Here is a 19,315-nt window from a genome sequence, read left to right as displayed (position 1 = left end):
CAAAATCCAAAATCCAAATCCAAAATCCAAAAAATATCTGGATACTTTTTATTTTATTTTATTTTTTTTGGGGAGACAGTGAAAGAGGCTTTTTATACAGGCTCTGACCTCAGACCTCCTGCTTTTTTGATCTACTGCTGTAGATACTACTTCTAGTCATGGACTGCAAATGTCTCGAGACGTTACGAGCATGACAGACTCGAGCAATATTTCCACTGTTGGCGTCGCCAATGGTGGTTACAACAACCAAATGGATAACAGGCCAGCGAATATCAATACATCTAATACATCTAATCAGGCACCATCTAGGGCAGGCGCTCTTGTTAAAAAGGAGAAGCCAGAGGGCGCTCCGAAGCAAACAAGGCGAGCCACGGCAAGTGTTAGCAATATTTAAAGCGAAGGGGTCGTTTGTACACAACAGATATTAATAGTTGTTGAAGTTAACCGTCGATACATTTTATATTCCATTATAGAAACGAGCGGACCGTGGTAGGCCGCGTGCTGTAGTTCCACTTCCAACGAATCCAGACGGCTCGTTAAACTATCCGATCGTCGTCGGAAAGGGCACGAATGAAGTCATCATAGAAAACATGGGTAAGAGATTTGACAACGTGGGAGCGAAGGGATGAACTGCAACCAATTTTTTATTAATGCCAACTTTCAACACTGTAGGCAGAATTGTATGGCAAGGCAGGGGGTACCACAACCATCGCTACATCTTTCCAGTTGGATTTCGCAGCAAGAAACAATATACTTCGCTCTCCGATACATCTAAAAAAACTTATTTTATCAATGAAATCCTGGACGGAGGAGAACAACCTATTGTAAGTTTATAATCATGGCTTCTCATGTTTGCCGTATCTTAACACAAACAAACTTATACTGTCCTTTTCCTTGAATGTAGTTTCAAATAACTCTGGAAGACATGCCAGAAAAAGTTTTTCGGCACTCATCGTCAAGCGGCGCATGGGAGTTGGCATTAAAAGGGTTGATGGAGCTCGGTTACAATGCCAAGACCCACGCTTCAGGACCTGACATGTACGGCTTGACGAATTTAGGCGTTATAAAGTATATTCAGGAAATGCCCAACGCCCATCGCTGCCGGCGCTATATGCCACTAAAATGGATCATCGAGGACGATAGCTTGGGGTCCCCGTCGAATGGGGACCCTTCCGGAAGTAAATCACCAGGAAGGAAGAAGAAGATTAACAACAGTCTGTACGCTAGTAACCACGAAGTTCTTATGGAGACACTGGAGGAAGCAGAAAAGGCAGCCCAGTCTTCTGGATCTTCTACAGCACGACCATACACTCCTCGCAAGTACACGAAACGAAAAGCGAGTCAGGATCAGACGCCAGCACCAGAACTCATGGAGATCGAGCACATACCACCATTGGCCTTACTCCCGTCTGTTTCGGAGACAGAACCGGCCATGGGTCATATGGAGGGTGTGAAACATGAGAGAGATCAACATTTGGGTGCATTGCCAGTAAGGGATGAGGAAGCGATCAAGACTACGGACGTAGCACCACATACTCCTCAATCTATGGGTAGACAGGAGCAATATTTCTCAGGAATGTCCCATGATCAGGAAAATAAGATTTCAATTCATCGATATGACCATTCGTATGGACAACCACTCATGGAACCATGAGCTTATTGGCCATTACCATTATCATTACTATTATTTATCATTGCGTCAGCAGTGCTTCGCATCGACAAAAACTATCATACCATATACTCAATATTATCCATTATATACAATGCACCCTAATAGTCTATAGCATATCAACTATTATATACTTTCAATAACTGTTACTTTCATAGTAAGTTTCGAATAGCAAATTTTGTACAGCCTTTTAGGCCGGCTCGTAATCGCATATTGTCCTTCCTGCTGATGCTTGCAGTGATTTTTTCATTAAAACTATCTCTTAAATTCTATAGGATAGTTGTCGTTACATTTTTGCATTATTTTTCTAATTTTTTTATTTTTATTTTTTTGAATGCGTTCTAAACTTCGTGCTCTGCCAAAAGCATGTTGGGAATGCCGTCTCGAATATTGTAAATGTGTTTGCAGTTTGGGCAGATCATTTTTCCAGACTTTACATGCGTCTATATTATTAATCAAAAAGTAAAGACAGTCAAGTCAGTTTGGAAAAAAAATAAAAAAAGAATGTTGGCCAATTTGTTCCGATTAACGAGAGCGATAGCATAATGGTATATACCTCAAGGATAACGCGGTGAAGGATCTGAAGGAATTCGTCATTGTAGGCGGCATCTGCGGGCATAGTTGCCGGAAGATCGTTAATACCGAGCTGAATGCCACATGTTTTCAAAAAGAGAAAAAAAAAAAAAAAAAAAAAAAAGCTCAATTGAAATTATCCTCTTTTTTCTTTTCTTATCTACTCTTCTCCTTAATCCCGAGATTCCGAGAATAGAAAAAAAAATGCTGGTTTTCACTCCTTTAGCCTTGGATTTACCTTGAGACAAGTACTGACAAGGGCATCGTATTCCAGTTTTGTGAGCATATTCCTCAAAAAGTCTTCGTTCATTTCTGCCTCCTCCTGCTCGAGTTCAACTTCCTGAAACTCTAATGGAAAGTTATTTGCATTGCAGCCTTTGACGTGGCATTGAAGCATATTATGGGTAATAAGTCTCATGGCGTTTATGTTTTTGACAAATGTTTATATTGTGAGCAGGTGTCCGAGTAAGGAATGTAAAAGGCCAAGGCCTGAAAAGAAAAAAAGAAAAAGGTAAACAGGATATAAGCCACATGGCCCTTGCGCCAGCCTTTTTCGCAAGCAAAGCACACAGCCTTTTTATTCAACACAACCTTAGAGATGCCTCAATTCCTAATTCAGTTTGCACAGCAGCATGAGGAGGTAACAGAAAGACTACTGCCAGTCTGGCATTCAATTGACTATTATTTTTGAGATAAAGGTTTACAGCTCTGTTTTACTCATAAACAATAACCCTTTCCCTTTCACAACTTGAATATCTTTTTTTTTTTTTTTTTTTTTTTTGATTCTGTAGTTTCGTCTACCAGAATTGGAGGCGCTGGCAACCATAGAGAATGTGCAGATGACATATAATCCAAGTGACTACAGTCTAGAGGTACATATAGATATAAAAAACTGGAATTGATCTGTCATATTCAAATGTTATCTAGCTTTTCTGCAAAGTAGTTGTTGAGATCGTACTTTCCTCTCCTCTCTTTCTGACTCTGTATATGTATATTTACCCCTCGTTTTCTTTTAGTCCCCTTTCTTGATCGTTGAAATCGAGTCCGCAGAGAAAGCAACCCTGTTACTAAAGCGCGCAATCCTTATCAAGTAAGAAGCTTTATACAACTCAATTGCATGACATGACATGGTCGACCGGCAGACATCGTGGATCATAAGAATGAAGAAAATAATGAGGTTTTTAATAATAGCTTCTGTCTTCTTGCACCCATCAATATGTAGAACTATTACAGAGCTTTGGGGGAAAGGTTCATCATGGGATGATTTAATTGAAAAGGTCAAAGAACATCCTGAACGATGGGTATGTCTCTTTTCGCACCCATTATTCTTTCCGATTTTTTTCTGTTCACGGATTTGCTGTACATATCTATGAGCTTTAAAATCGAGCGTACTGAAACTAATCTTGCCTGGGTTCATACCTCTGGGTAGCCGCAATACCTGCATACAACATTCAAATTCTCCGTAGTGACATTCGGCGGTACAATTGAAATGAAAGATAAGCCTCAGATCATCAACCGATTCTCATTCACAGGATTTCTCGGCAAAATTGATCTCAAAAATCCAGAAGAAGAATTTTTGCTTATTGCAGACTATGGGATCGAGCCTGATTCGGTTGTGGCACATACTTTTTACATGGGTCGTCTTGTTGGAAATGGTCGACGTGATTTGATTGATAAATTCAATGTGAAGAAACGGAGATATATCGGCAATACTACCATGGACGCTGAGCTCTCTCTCATCATGGCCAACCAGGCATTATGTGGGTCAGGCAAGTTGGTCTACGATCCATTTGTGGGCACAGGAAGCTTTTTAATGACTTGTGCACATTTCGGAGCCATGACTGTGGGTAGTGATATCGATGGACGACAGATCCGTGGAAAGGGCAAAGCTAGTATTTACAGTAACTGTGAGCAATATAATCTGAAAGGAAGAGTCCTAGATGCTTTGGTCTTTGACGTTTGTCATGCGCCCTGGAGACGGATCAATGGAGGCATATTTGATGCCATTGTGACCGATCGTACGTTTTCATATCTCTTATCTTTACTCTGTTAATCGTCGCCCTCCTTTCTTCTTCTTCTTCTTCTTATTATTTCTGCTAACCGAGTTTTCCATTGAATTCGTTTATAAACAGCCCCATATGGCGTTCGCGCCGGTGCCAAGACGCTGGGACGTAAGGATCCTGCTAAGCAAGCCACTGAGCCCCGTATGGCTGTTGAGGAAGGCGTTCTTGCACATCTGTAAGTTTTTACCTATTTTTACTATGTTTTTTTTTTTTTTGCTTTGCCGTCTGTTGCAACATCATTTTGTTCAACTGCAACTGCTTTACTTTATATTTATGATATTATAATAGGCTTCCAGATTATGTACCCCCAACAAAACCATATGAGATGACTGAAGTAGTAGCAGATCTATTAATGTTCGCTGTTAAGAACCTTGTCCGCGGAGGCAGGCTTGTCTATTGGTTACCCACAGTTACAGAAGATTATGCAATTGATGATCTGCCGACGCATCCATGCATGGAACTCATCTCAAACAGTGAACAAGCTTTCGGACAATGGTCACGTCGTTTGATTACAATGGAAAAGGTGGCAGACTGGGATAGCAAGACAGGGTTGGGAGCGCCATCAGGAGACATGAATAAGTCGACTACTTCACCTAAACGACCTGGCCATTTCGGATTTAGGGATCGATATTTCGCCTTTAGTGCTGTTGAGAATGCAAAAAGGAAAAAGGAACTAAAGGAAGCTTATCAGAAGGGGGGGTCCGAAGGTGTAGCAGCGTACATGAAGGAGTTAGAAGAAAAAAAGAAGAATAGCCAACCATGATCTAAACAAAGTTATTACAACCAAAGCTCTATACTCTTTATGTCGCGACAATTGCCATTTTGATCCCTCCGAAGAAGGCTGTGCCCATTTAGACGTCCTTTTTGCACAAACATGCGATTCACAATCACTATCTGGATTAAACACGCGTTTGACTATCACATTTTGAGTTGCTAATGTGTGCTTCGCCCAACTATTCTTTTTATTCCTCCAACTTACGACTATTGCTTATCTGACAATACTTCATTTGTATACATGTCCACCATCATAAAAAAAAAAAAAAAAAAAAAAAGCTCGTTAGTGGTCGTCAAGAACAAACTAACAGCAAGACCATCAAAAGCATTAGAATGGCCTATGTTAATATATAGCGTACAAATTATGTCTTATTATTATTATATGCTTTAATTTTTATTTCCAGAATGTATAAAAGATAGGAACTGGAGTATTCAAAGAATGATCTTTCCCCCGTTCCGGCCTGCCTGCTAGCTAGTTCCGCATACGTGTACATGTTACCCCTGAATAAAAAAAATATATTTTTTTTCTTTTTTTCCTCCCACGGTAACTCCGTTTTTTTACTCCCACGAGGGACGATTTAAAGTTATCCACTGGAATTAGTTCTTCCTTCATTAACTTTGAAACTCAGTTCCGAATTAATCGTTTATACATCCGTACATTAAAAAAAAAAAAAAAAAAAAAAAAAAAAAAGGTGGGGAATCAAAATACTCCGTCTCTAAAGCTCCAAAAGTCATAGCCACCACAAGTAAAGATATAGCCCGTTTCATTTGGTCATGATACCTTATATTTTTTGAATACTTTCGAGTGTATTGGCAGCCAATTGGCTCGCTTGTTGCGAGTATTGTTGCAAGTCCGTCACGTAGTGAAATGCCACCAGAACAATTCAATCATCGTTTTTAGATTAAAAATATAAGGTATCATGACCAAATGAAATTGGCGATAACAATAGCATGACGATGTCGTTTTTATATTCATTGTTGATGAAAATGAATAATATATCTATAACATGGATAGTTTTCTTTGGAGGCGAATTGCCAAAAACTTTGGAGATCTCGCAAGAGCGAACATACCGAGGAAGTAAAAGCAAAAATCATAATGCAACAAGCTATATCATCATGATACACTACGTTCACTTTCACTTGCTCTGCACATCTACCAATTCTCGTCATTTTTCACTCCCTCTGTCCTTATCTTCTACTCCGATTTTATAAATAAACAAAAAAAAATCATACTGGCTACCTCTTGGTTTCTTTTATGCAAGAGGTATGTTGCCGAGTCTCCACACTGATCTAAAAATGGTTGTCATCCGAGACACACATTTATATATATATATATATATATATATATACAATCGATTGATTGCAGGCTCAAGCCCTTGTCTCTAACAGCAACAGGCACCAGGATATGGAGCTGTCGGCATTCATAAATATTCTACTAGCAGGTGTTACCCTGTACATTAAAATACTACTACCGTAGAAGCGTGATGTATTTTCCCCTTATAAATTTGTTAGTGAAACAATCATAATTTTCGTATTCTCGAGATACAAGTAAAAAAAAAGCTATTGATAGGCCTCAGAAGGCTGGATATTCTGCGCCTGTGGTGCTAGGTCACGGCCGGATATGAAGGGTGATGTTATACCAGATCAGTCTTGATGCTGAGGCCACATTCCTCCTTGTATATACTTCAGAGAGCCTTCCAATTAATTTCTAAACCATCAGAGTTATTTTTTTGTTGGGCATATCAATAGGTAATAATGGATTAAAAAAAAATATCAAGTAACAGATTATTAAAATTTTCTTCTTTCTTTATACAACTTGATCCAGAAATGACAAGAGGTGATTGTCAGAAGATTGGTGGCGACCACAAAAGGTGCTGTCATTAACAGTAACGTCGCATATTTGAAGATGATGTTTATGTAAACCTCTTTGAATATGCTTATCGGGAGGAAATGGAGAGTTTTCGGAAGGATTAACAAGTTCCCATTCGTCAAGTAAATTGACTCGCGGGTCTGAAAATTGTAGTCTCAAACTCTGAATGGATTAGAAATCCGCTTTGACAAATCGACAATTCGACAAACGAGCAAATCTGCTTTATCATTTTCCTCCAAGATTCTGAACTAAAAAAATAAATAAAATAAAGGTCTACAGAGATGTCCATTCCATATCCATACATGTTTTTTATATATATCTATTTGTATACTCTGCACATCTGCCCGTAGTTCCCGTGAAAGGGTTTATTGCGTTAGCAATGGTTACAATATGCTACATATGGTGTTATGTACCCAAGAGCGGAAAAGTGCATAAAGATATATTTGGAGGAAATATCTTTAGGACGTTGAGAAGAAATTGCCATGGAAAAGGATAGAACGGAATTTACAAAAGAGAACCTATGAGACGCGTTATTTTTATTGAACAAAAAAGGGAAAAAAATTAGGGTCAGGTTTGAAAGGAATGGTCCCTTTTCTTCTGAATCTTTAAAAACGATATACTTTAGTTGTCTTTGAAAGACGACTAACATGTGCAAATATCATTGTAATAAAGAAAAAGAAAAAAAGTAAGATGAAAGGAGGAAAAGGAAAGCGATGATCTGGTTCCAGAGGAAGAAACTTTCCCATCTTTTCTCGATTTTTACTTTTTTTTTGTCATGATCAGGTTCTTGATGACTCGGTGATTGGGTAAGGATTGAAGAAAATAAAGGGTACTCAGATGTGGAGGGGAAAGTAGGAACGGCTCAGCATAACTTGGAAAAAAAAAAAAAAAAAAAAAAGGAAAAAAAATGAGGGCATTAAAGATGCCTATTTTACTTTAGCTTTAACATCTCGTCACCCCAAGGTCACCAAGCATTGGATCGGATTACTGCGGCGATATTGGGATTGGGACATCGAGAAGTGGCGTACACCGCATGATACCGCATAATACTTCCTCCCCTTCTCCAATCGATTGAAAATAAAAAAAAATGGTTGCGGATTCGATAGTTATCCTTCCTTCTCTTTCTCCTCTCAATCCCCATTGGTACACATTTATTACTTGATGCATTTTATCCCTTTCTCACACAAGTCGTACACTGAGCAATGATGTCGTGAATGGATAAAATGGTCTGAACTCCTTTTTTTTTTTTTTTTTTTTCCTTATCTCGTGGAATAGAATGGAATGAACGGGTGTATGTTTTGTGAGTGTGTAATCAATATGTCGTTTGTTTTTGTTACAAGGGTATTTTTAACTATTCAGTACGATAGGACACAGATAGATTTGGATATTTATTTATTTATTTATTGCTATTATTCAATTGTCCCTGTTCCATCTGCTAAATAAAACTTATCCTTGGCTGAGTCAGTCTTCTCCAGAAAAAAAAAAAACACACAGACATCTTTTTAGCTATTCATTTGCAATTCAATCGAGAATCCGACTTACGGACTACGGCGGTCTTAATTTGTCTTTCCCCCTTCAACATGTACGCAATGTAACAAATATGGCCACACGGGAGATAAGGATTTCTGCACCCCGCTCAGGTAAAAAAAACCGTAAAGCAGATACAAAGAAAGATAAATACATTCAAGAGATATAAAGCAACCCTGCTTTTTTTATTTTTTTTTTATTTTATTATTTCTTTTATTTTTTATTTTTTATTTTTTATTTTTTTCTTTCTTTCTTCCCCCACCTCCTTCTAAACTGTTCTCTCTCTCCTTCTAAACTGCTCCTTTTTTCTGATGTCCTCGTTGTTTGCTGTGTCTACTTCTGTCCACGCAGCCGCTGACTCGCTTCTCTCACTTGCCACCATCCCCACCTCCACCACTTTGAATGTGAAAATGAAGGCTTCCCCACAAAAATATAAGCGCTCTTCTATTAGAAGCGTCGAGGATGCTCCACGTCCATATAAATGCCCAATCTGCCCGAAGGCCTTTCACCGCCTCGAGCATCAGACTCGACATGTTCGCACCCATACTGGTGAACGACCCCACCAATGTACTTTCCCCACTTGTCAAAAGCGCTTCTCACGTTCTGATGAGCTCACTCGACATTTGCGTATCCATATTGCAAAGCCATCCAAGAAAGAGATCCGTGAGCAGCGTGAAATGATTTCACCTTCTCCTTCACATGTCTCAATCAAACCATTTATGAGGGTTGCCCTCGCCACGGACGAGGAGAAGAACGACAACAACGATAACAATGATAACAACGACACTATCAGCACGTCATCCTCATCCCTCTCATTATCACCCTCGCCATCCCTTTCGCCTCGTTTGTTGGCGTTTTCGCTTCGCAAACAAAGATCTTCCCCTTATTCAGTTGTGGCAAAACGCAATAATTATAGTGCTTTTCAATCACCCTCGCCACCACCAGCAGTGTCTGTGAACTCTTCACCAATGTCAATGATTATGTCTGATTCTGAGTCTGATACACCAACGTCTCCCCTTTTTACGCCAGAGTCATCGCCTATGCCTTTGTCATCTTTGGAAATGCAAGGATACCATAATCAAACTCCATTTCACAATAGCAGCAACAGCAGCAGTAACAGTGGTAGTAGTAGCAACTACCACTCCCACTACCACAATAACTACAACCACAACTACAACTACGCTTCAAAAACTGAAGAGTCCTTTTCTCACTATTCTGCTTTCGACGCCTCCACATTGGCCCCTCTCCGTGGATCACAAGGACCCGTTACTCTACCTCCGTTCTCCACACTCATGAGAACCCTCTTCCGTTAAAAAGTGGAGAAGTGTTTCTTTTTTTACCTTTGCATCTTGTTATCATTACTAGTATTATTATCATCTGCACATCATTGCCTTGCTTGTATAAAAAAACCTCACTTCTGTACATATTTGATATCACCTTTGCTATTAACCCACTTTCATACTTTGGAAAAAAAAAAAAAAGAAAAAAAAACATGTAACAACATAATTTGCTTAACAAACCCAATAAAATAATTAAAAAAACAATATTTTTTATGAGAATATGGGATTGTCTTTTGCAAAGGTCAATTGTGGAAATGTTTGAAAAAAAAAAAAAAAAAAAAAAAAAAAAAAAGGCTTGTTGATATTGAAATTTTGCCACCAAGTTATGATGTGTAACCAGTGGGCTATCAGGTCGATTGATCGACAAAAATGGAAAATAAGTGTCCTCATCGTTAGCGATTACGATGGAGACATGGAAGAGATTCAAATTGTCGGCACCAGTCTCTCGGAAGTCGTTTTCTTTTTCTTCTTGATTGCTTCTTTGAGGTCGCCGATAGTGTCTTCTGGCGAGACTTCAACGGGGAATGCCGTGGATTGTCCGTCAAGGATGCAAAATAGTTTGAACATGGGATTGGTTAAAGAATGGATGTGAAGATTTATTTGCAGAAAGACGAGTAATATTTTGAAAGTGATCTGTGTTGTGCTGCACATCAACCCCATGCGCCAAATATATCATGTTTACATGTGTTGCTCTTCAACCCTATGAAATATATACATCAGTATCATGTCTTGTTTCTGTGATGTGTTGCACATCACCCAAGAGCCAAGCATATAAAACTGTATGATCCAGGGGTAAAAATCTAAGCTATAGTAAAAACCCACAAAAATGACTGCTAGTCGCAACATACTCCAGACAAGCGAGTGCTTATAAAGTATGCAAGGAAAATATATAAAAACCTTTCTAGTAGGATAATAATACCAAGGTGTCCAAAGCTGTATGTATCTTTTAAAAGTTGCTTTTGCTGATCATCAGTAGTCGTTACTCGTGGCACTTCTTGATCTTGAATCTGGTGCACATAAGGTAGAGAAGCACCAAGGCTTTCAATCTTCGCAATTAGATCTGCTGATTGCGTAATTATTGGAGAGTCAGTTGAATCTTTGGAGCGTAAGCTGCTTCTTGTTGACACGGCAGATACTCTAGCGGACTCTGACTGAGGAGGCTCTGAACCGGTCGGACTATTTTCTCGAGCCCATAATTCATCAGGAAAAGCTCTCGATAGCGCATAAGGAATAATGTTCAGCAATCCAGGTCTGTGGATGCATTGGAAATCATAAGACAAAAGGACAAAAGGGGAGAAGAAATTTCAAGAGCACACGCAAAGAGTCTTTATTTTGTCATTTTCTTTTAAAAAAAAGGATCTCTTCTAGTCCACCCATGCGATGATTTTTTCCCAACACTACAACTTGAAGGTTAAAAGAACAAGACTTTTCTTTTTCTGTTCTTAGTTCTTCCTGAGAGCAGCAGCGGAACCACGCTTGGCGAAACGCTGGTTACGGAGGAACTTGGGGTCAACACCCTTGAGGGAAGGGTGACGCTGGGTCTTTGGCTTCTTAATACCATTGCGGTGAGCCTTCTTGTCTGTAAAAGCAAAATAATAATAGAATAAAGAACGTCAGCAAAAAAGAAATAATGAACTTTTTGAAAGTATAAAATGATATGTAACCTAATCAAGGTCCAGACACATTTATTCTAGTTCAACAACAATCAACGCGTCCTGTGTATGATAACGATTAGGTGGAGAATATTTGGTAAAATATGTATAGATGTTGTTGATCAGACTGTTATCAAGGCGTATAAAATAATGGCCGCTGGGCACTGTTTTTCTTATCAAGGAAGATCTTAAAGTGGCATTGTAGACATTGCTTCCATAACAGAAAACACCGTGCGCGGCCCGGTTACTTCATTATGAAAGCAAGATCTCTGGATGATATTGAAAGACTGACTTTCCGTAATACATACGAATGTATAATGTCGAACCTCATGACATTTGAAGCCGATACAGCAATTCTTTCTTTAATTGATGTCGCCATGAAAAAGCCAAAAGAACAGCTGAAATCTTTTCATACATGAATTTTTTTTTTTTTTTTTTTGCTGTCATTCCGATGTCCTTGCAAACTGTTCAATTTTGCATCTGTCCCATTCCTTTCCTGATCAATAAGCTCTTCCTGAAAACGTATAAAGATGAAAATAAAATGAAAAACTTATTGCAACGTTATATTACGTACTCTGGTTGTGGTTGGTGTGGTTCTTGGACTTGGCCATTTTTTACTAGCTGAAAGTTGAGAATGGAAATAAGTAAGAGTAACTTTGTTAGTTTTCAAAGTTAAGATCATAATTAGAATGTAATTTTTAGGAGACTGATGAAGTCGTTCTTCTTCCCAAGTAATAATGTCGGGATCCGATTTTGAAATATTGAAGGCTTTTTTCTTTTTTCTTTTTTTTTTTAGATTTGCCATATCCCAGAACATGTTCTGCATGTGCAAGTCCAAAAGTAATGCCAATGGTGGATGTCTGAAAGAAAGTTTTCAGTAAAAAAAAAAATCAAGGTTATCCAAGCAAAGAATGATTGCTGACGTTGATAGTGAGAATGCAAAGATGTGTCAACCGATGGATAATGGATGCTTCTCTCAGTTTGATGCCTTTATCATGAATCCATCCGTCCAGATGCACTACCTCGTAAAATCGAAGAGTAAATTTAGAGGAAGAACAAATTCGTAGCACGTCCAACACATCTCTTTGAACCCCTCGCACCTGCTGGCTCTGAAAAAAAAAAAAAAAAAAAATAGTGGCTTGTGGTGCACGTGAAGCGGGTCGCGTCTCTGCAAAAAAGAAACCAGAATTCTTCTGCGTCCCACCGTTGTATTTAAGCAATATCAATCCTCCTGGATGCTGGTCACACATCCTTAGTGACATTTAGTATCTTGCTCTAGGTCTGGCATATTACATCATTCCATCATTGTAATTGGGCTAGGATATCTATCATGAAAATAGACCGGTCAACTTGGGCTGTGTATCGCTACAACGTTCACATCTCCATACACCATATACCTCATTGCTCTCCCTTTCTTAGATGTTCAGTCGACCAAACTTTTAGCCTTTGTTAGCAATGGTAAAAGTAGTATGTGTAGGACATGGAAGAAAAAGGAGAAAAAATTAGGAAAATGTCGTGCAACCGTATTTATGAGTTTGGGTAGCCGGATGGCCAGGGTTATCAGTAGATGGTGGGTACCCTTTACTAAGTCAAGCCATAAAATTGGAACGAACGATTTGGAAATGCCAACCTATACATGCACAATTACCTTCTAAAGCATCATGCAAGGGATCTTCTCAGTTCGTATGATCAACCTATATTTAGTCCTGGTTTGGTTTGATCTTAGCTGGACAGGTCGAATAACATGGCAACTTAAAGGCTACATGCTCAATCCTTTTCTCTCCCTTGCTCTACTCTTTCCTGCCCTGGCTCGCCATCAAGAAATCGCAATTCTATCTGGAGCCGGGGCAGATCTATTTATTTATTTATTTTTTTCATTTCTTTAATTTACGTGCAGTTACTAGGTTGTTACGGTATTTTGCAATAAAAGATGATTTTGATAGCCAACTTAACACCGCTCTTGATGGGGTATCGCATCCATAACATTCTCTTTAATGATTACTAGTAAAGTGGCAAAATAGCTCTATTTGAAACCAAAGGGCAAGAGGAGAACAGGGAAACTGGAAGCTTGTCTACGATTAACGAGAGTACAATAAAATTATACTTCCAGACCAAATGCACCCGCCCCTTCGGAAGCAACGGAAAGCACCTTTCCATAAATTATAACGTGTATGAGATAGAATATACAAAAAGTAAGTTGAAATGTACATATTTATCAAAATTAAACAAGACCTTACACTTGTGGTATTCATAGCATTGTCCTAAATGCATTTACTCACATAAGGCCTCCATTTACTCCATTGGTATGGAGCATAGTGCGATGATGGTGTCGCTGGTTTAGTCGTTCGCCCTTTTCAATACTGTATAGGAGCCATGTGGATTGAAGGAAAGAAAAGGTCGAAGTAGCATCGCCATGACTGGTCAAGGACGGTTGAGGATCTTGAGTTTCAGTCCCATTGATCAAAAGATAGTCGGCGAGATATAGAAGGAACTCTTTTAGAAGTACATCACCCATGGATGAAAGTTTGGAGCGGGCCATCATTCCTGTATTCAATCGTTATTATCACTAAAGTTTGCCTCTCTAGGCGGGACAACATGAGGTACTTCCATCAAAAGTTATTGTTTTTATTTGTCAATGGTCGGAAAAGACATTGAGGATCGAGCCAAGGTATACTTGACGCACTCATCTGCGGTTTCTGTAGGATTGAGGACGCTGATTTGTTAAAAACGGGTGAATATTGACGGGGTCTCGAATAAAGAGTCACCAACAATCATGTCGGGTTGATATCCGTGAGGCCATGCTTCTTACTTTCTCTTATCGTTTTCGTCCAGATGTCGGCGCAGCTTTTAGATTATAATAACGCCTCCATTGGTATATTTTTAGAGAGGGGATTTAGTCCAGGAGCAAGTGACCATAGTGGTATCGGCAACAACCGGTTTCTTGGCTTATTGAGAGTTAGGCCTGGTTGTGGTGAGTTCTGGAGGATTGCGAACTGTGGAATGGGAATTCTATCTCAGGTAAATGCCCTTTTTTTTTTTTTTTTTTTTTTTTCTATTTTTCCACTTGAATCCTTTTACTTGCCACTCCTTTTTAATTTCTCTCAGTTTGAGAGAGAACATCGCATTAGACCCTTTTTGTTCTTACAAAAATGCTATGCCTATGCCAGCTGGTTTTTTTTATTTTATTTTATTTTATTTTTTATATATATTAAATACTTTGATCAAACTTTTTTTCTCTTTCTTTCATTAGCATCTCCACTACATTATATGAACCAAAGACACTCCAAACCTTTTCGCCTCTGACTTACCAGCCATCTAGTCAATTGAGTATCTCATTGTGACAATGAAAGCTATCATTGCTTCCATCTGCCTTGTTGCAGCAGTTTGCCTTACAGCGCATGCAGTCCCACAGCAAGGTACCGTTGGTATAATAGTAGGATAGGACTAATAAAAAGAGAATGCTAACCCCTTTTTCTCCTCTCTTCTGTTCTACTGTTATGGCATTTCTATGTATACAACCCTTATCACAACACATGTTCTTAGAGGGACAAACTTATTATGCAGCTGAATTGCAGCATGAGTGGGGTCAGGGGGCCGACACAGTTAGTGAGCTGGAGTTTAGACGCATGTTCTTGCTGAAGGAATCGGGAGTGCAAGTTGCGGATGACATCTCGGTCGTCAGTGATCCAGACACAGCCGCTAATGTTGTAGCGCCCGAGTGTGACAACGCTTTTGCGCAGCTCAAAAAGTTTGCTCAGACCTTGCCTGACCAGTTGGCCAGGGATTTGGGCAGAATCCCTGGTGCTTCCATTTTAGTTGGAATATTGAGGATCGCCCTTGCTCCCATTGCTGCCATTTCTTCAGGACTCAATTCACTCACAGCAGGCGTGGTCCGTGCAATTCGCATAGTCATTGGTTCGATTAAGCTTGCAATCAGGCCTTTCGAGTGGATTCCAGGTATCAGGGGTATTGTTAAAAGGGTGAGAGACCTTCTTACAAACCTCGAGAAGCTTATTGATGCAGTCACTGGATGTAAAAGGTCCATGTCCCAGACTGAAAACGAGACTGAAGCGGTGGGTTCACAGTGTTATATCCTCGCAGATGTGTATCGCGGATTGATCAAGGACGCTCTTACGAACATGCCCGCTCCCTCTGCTTCCGCCTCCGATGACCAGAAGCGTGTTGCAGCTGGATCTGCTATGCTGTTGGACTTCATGGACAAGTACTCCATCGCTACCTCAAACGATGCCTTGTTGTCATCACGTCCCATCTTCTCTGCTGACTTGTTGGATCAGTATCGTCAGGAGCTCATCAACTTGGGTGAGACTGATGAAGTGAAGGAATTTGCACGCATCAACTTGGCACTTACTATCTCCATGAGTAATGCTCTCGAGGCATGCCTCAAGCTTTCAGCTGATCCCACTGCAGCTATGGAGGCTTGGGATGAAGACTTTGAGACATCCCATGAGGTTGAGGATGAGGTTGTGAATGAAGTTGTGAATGGCGAGCACCAGGAGTTGTAATAGTTGAATCTTAATAGCTTTCGGATAATAAAAAGATATCTTCATATCATCCTATCATTCCAGCCTGCTATCAAAATGATATTTGATACCTGCTAAATCATAAAAGTTGAAGAGACTTAGTGCGGAGTATCCTATGTCTTGGGGTTTTTAAGATGGTAATCAATCGCGATAGAATTAGAGCGACTCACTTCTATTGACTTTCAATGAAGAACGGAATAGCTATTTGGAGGCTATTTGATAAAATATTCAGCACTTCTTTTTCTGAACCCACTTTCCCTCCTCTTTTGCCCTGATGCACACTTTACAAACAATCTTTTCCCATAATACGACAAAACCACACATGGATACCTGGCTCATTATAGGAAATGCCTTTCTGGACATGGTTTTTTTTTTTTTTTTTTTTTTTTTTTTAAAAAAAAATGCGTTCGACTATCTGTTGGCTTGCCATCAGCCAGTGACACTTTACTACATCTTCCTCAAGAGAAGAGGGGCTACATGCCGAAAGAGTAACGCCATGCAAGATCACTCTCTTCAGTTGGTGATGGTCCTGAAGATCCCTTTTTTTTCTGTCCCTAATTGCACTCACATCACGGTAGCGCTGTACGGCCACATGTCGCGTTGTGATCAGCACAACAAAGAGTGGCTCGTGCTCAAGTAAAGTTGGTTGGTTATATATATTGATAGCTGCTAGTGATAATGCTATGACCGATACTTGAGTACGAGATAAAAAAGACACCTTGAATTGACGGCCCTAAGAGATTGGTTTGTTAACCGTCACTCAATAAGATGCATAATCAAAATTAGGCATTTTACCTATATGATCAGCTCCCGTAGTTGTTCGTTTGAATATCATTGTTTCTTGTATGGTTGTATAAGGTCTCCATGCCAAGTCCACCACACTTGCCCTGAGCAGTATCGGATGTATATTCTCCATTCGAGTATGTTCTCGTCCAAGTTATTATTCATAACAGTGCCACTTGTCAGATGCACAAGTCTATAGAGATCAGCTCGGACAGGTCTATGGAAAAGAGAACAAACAAAGTGTTTGTATATCGATATTTGTCCCACTTACTTCTCGAGGCTCAAAGCCTGCTCTTATTGGGGGCGAAAAAAACAATATCAAGTAGTGGAGCAAAGATGCCGTCGGATGTTCTATGAACTGCTATTGTGTAAATCCGTTTCTTTCTTTCTTTTTTTCTTTGCAAAAAAAAAAAAAAAAAAAAAAAAAAGATAGAAGAGGACTGACCCAATGTTCCAATAAGGCAGAAAGGATGGGGTGGGAGTATGGATAGCCAAGGTAGGAGGTAAACAGATTAGACATAATAGAAAGATAGAGTAGACAATAGAGACATGCACTCCCATCTACAAAAGGAAAGGATATGTAGGATTCATGGGTTGAAATGGCTCATCGATCTCTTCAGGTGTAGCAGTGCATCTAATAAAGCTGTTAGGCTTCTTCAAGGTTACCTTACTCAATGCATACACCAAAAGAGATATATGGCATGAAGCTCACTAACCCGGCATCAGGTTGTACCTCGTACTAGCTTCTGTCCTAAGCAATAAGGAAGTTCGACTCTTCAACCGAACAGAGCGTATATGTGGAGCAGGAGCCATCAAGTTTCACTCACACTCGCATATTCTCTTTGTTTCTTTCATAGAAGCAGTACGCAAGCCATCCCTTTGTTTTTGGACCATTGCTGCTGCTATACCCCCCTGATGGCTAAATGCTGCCGCATCTGGTTCTCTGGTCGTCGAATGAGTGCCATCGCATGCCCTTGTGTCCTTTGTGAGCTGCAGAGGCGTTTTCATTTCTCTTTTCATTTTATTTTATTTTTTTTTATTTTTTTTTTTTTTACAAATAAAGAGTTACGTATATAATCTTGGAGCCACTTCACATACCACTGCTACCATCTTTCATGGACACAATCCATACATACTATGAAGTATCCTTGACCAGGCCTCCCTGGCAGCTCTCTGAGCTCTTAACCAGGGCTAGGAGTGAAGGGAATCGAGTATTCCAAAACTTTTTTTTTTTTTCATTTGTCTGTACAAGCCTATTAGAAAAAGCTGTTTGGTGGCAAAAAGCAAAAATAAAATAAAATAAAATAAAATAAAATAAATAAATAAAAGAAAACAAAAGTGAGACACCACTCAGTGACATTCATATCCCTTACAAGGATGCTAAAAGGCACATGCAAAATGTTGACAGCGAATGTCAGCACTTATCGGATGTTCATCCGTCTGTGATGTGACCTAATACTTTCGAAGACTGATGATTCTTCTCATCCATCACCACTCAGCATTTAGAGATAAGGGGTTCTCCTTCTTCCTTCTTTTTCTGTCAAGAGTATGAAGCGTATCAAGGCTTGGGACTCACAAACCTACTGCACTTTTAAGGGGCCATATAATTGGCAATACTGAATCTGCATGATGAAGTGGTGGAACAAGCGGAAAGATTCATTAAAAAAGGAACAAGGTGAGAGAGAGCTATAGCTCAAGCACATTAGTCATATAACTATTCATATGCACTCTCTTTACTACCAATATTCTCAAGTAAATTCTATTCCTAAGTAGATGGGTCTATTAGGCACTGCCGGAAGCTTGTCTCTCTATTTCCTGGCCATCCCACTCAGCAAAGGAGGAGCGCCATGTGGACTTCTTTTTATCTTTTTCTTTTTCATTTTTCATTTTATTTTATTTTATTTTATTTTATTTTATTGTGTTTTATTTTATTTTATTTTATTGTATTTTATTTTGTTATTCTATTTTGTTTATTTTATTTTGTTGTTTTCAGTGTCCTCCTTCTCCTTGTCGTTTATGCTTTGTGTTCGGTGAACGTCTTTTTCTGATGATTCAGGACAGTGATATCATTGTTGGCACTACAATAAATATACTATATTATTTTACTTTCTTATCTTTTTATATTATTGTATTCATTATATTACTGTATTATTATATTCATTATAATGCCGTATACTGTATTTTTATAATACTATATTGTATATATTACCATATCGCTCACTTGACAAACCCTGACAAGTGCTTCGCTGCAGACAGATATAAACACGTCTCCTTGATTTGCCACAATTCTGTTCCTTTTCTTTTCTTTTTTTTCTTCTTCATCCAAACTCGGTTGTTCTGCATACAAACTCGATTGTTCTTTATCCAAACTCGGTTCTTCTTTAGCTAGCCTTGTTTATTTTTTCAAAGGTGCTTCTTCTTTACTCAAAATTGCTTCTTCTTTACCCAAAGTCACTCCCAACCATCTTTTTCATCATCGTTTAACCAACTATCGAAGCCATAGAACTTCTTGATTCCATCCTA

General features: G+C 39.2%; 6 protein-coding genes across 6 annotated transcripts; 4 read left to right on the top strand and 2 right to left on the bottom strand.

Moving 5' to 3' along the window:
• The first annotated feature begins 132 nt into the window (after positions 1-132).
• On the top strand, positions 133-1,943 carry BCR41DRAFT_177842 (hypothetical protein). The gene is made up of 4 exons (XM_022019747.1): positions 133-373; positions 474-594; positions 673-824; positions 905-1,943. Exons 1-4 carry the CDS (start codon positions 170-172, stop codon positions 1,652-1,654), a joined length of 1,227 nt encoding a protein of 408 aa, XP_021884624.1. The 5' UTR covers positions 133-169; the 3' UTR covers positions 1,655-1,943.
• Positions 1,944-2,003: 60 nt separating this feature from the next.
• Positions 2,004-2,711, bottom strand: BCR41DRAFT_419318 (Trm112p-domain-containing protein). Its single transcript, XM_022029742.1, has 3 exons — positions 2,481-2,711; positions 2,226-2,315; positions 2,004-2,112 (listed from the first exon to the last, which is right to left on the bottom strand). Exons 1-3 carry the CDS (start codon positions 2,658-2,660, stop codon positions 2,011-2,013), a joined length of 372 nt encoding a protein of 123 aa, XP_021884623.1. The 5' UTR covers positions 2,661-2,711; the 3' UTR covers positions 2,004-2,010.
• A 129-nt stretch (positions 2,712-2,840) lies between these two features.
• On the top strand, positions 2,841-5,068 carry BCR41DRAFT_300379 (S-adenosyl-L-methionine-dependent methyltransferase; the record flags this gene model as incomplete). The annotated part of the gene is made up of 6 exons (XM_022020567.1): positions 2,841-2,882; positions 3,034-3,114; positions 3,478-3,543; positions 3,672-4,260; positions 4,375-4,480; positions 4,594-5,068. 6 exons carry the CDS (start codon positions 2,841-2,843, stop codon positions 5,066-5,068), a joined length of 1,359 nt encoding a protein of 452 aa, XP_021884622.1.
• Positions 5,069-8,457: 3,389 nt separating this feature from the next.
• Positions 8,458-9,998, top strand: BCR41DRAFT_419316 (hypothetical protein). The gene is made up of 2 exons (XM_022029741.1): positions 8,458-8,589; positions 8,828-9,998. The coding sequence occupies exons 1-2, from the start codon at positions 8,550-8,552 to the stop codon at positions 9,787-9,789; spliced, it is 1,002 nt and encodes a 333-aa protein (XP_021884621.1). The 5' UTR covers positions 8,458-8,549; the 3' UTR covers positions 9,790-9,998.
• Positions 9,999-11,258: 1,260 nt separating this feature from the next.
• BCR41DRAFT_300791 (ribosomal L29e protein family-domain-containing protein) lies at positions 11,259-12,079 on the bottom strand (the record flags this gene model as incomplete). Its single annotated transcript, XM_022020593.1, has 2 exons — positions 11,259-11,395; positions 12,043-12,079. 2 exons carry the CDS (start codon positions 12,077-12,079, stop codon positions 11,259-11,261), a joined length of 174 nt encoding a protein of 57 aa, XP_021884620.1.
• A 2,024-nt stretch (positions 12,080-14,103) lies between these two features.
• On the top strand, positions 14,104-15,991 carry BCR41DRAFT_392908 (hypothetical protein; the record flags this gene model as incomplete). Its single annotated transcript, XM_022028518.1, has 4 exons — positions 14,104-14,136; positions 14,301-14,486; positions 14,788-14,884; positions 15,012-15,991. 4 exons carry the CDS (start codon positions 14,104-14,106, stop codon positions 15,989-15,991), a joined length of 1,296 nt encoding a protein of 431 aa, XP_021884619.1.
• Positions 15,992-19,315: the final 3,324 nt, after the last annotated feature.

The sequence above is a fragment of the Lobosporangium transversale genome (genome assembly GCF_002105155.1).
Source record: "Lobosporangium transversale strain NRRL 3116 chromosome Unknown BCR41scaffold_5, whole genome shotgun sequence".
NCBI lineage: Eukaryota > Fungi > Mortierellomycota > Mortierellomycetes > Mortierellales > Mortierellaceae > Lobosporangium > Lobosporangium transversale.
This window is presented reverse-complemented; position numbering and strand designations above follow the sequence as displayed.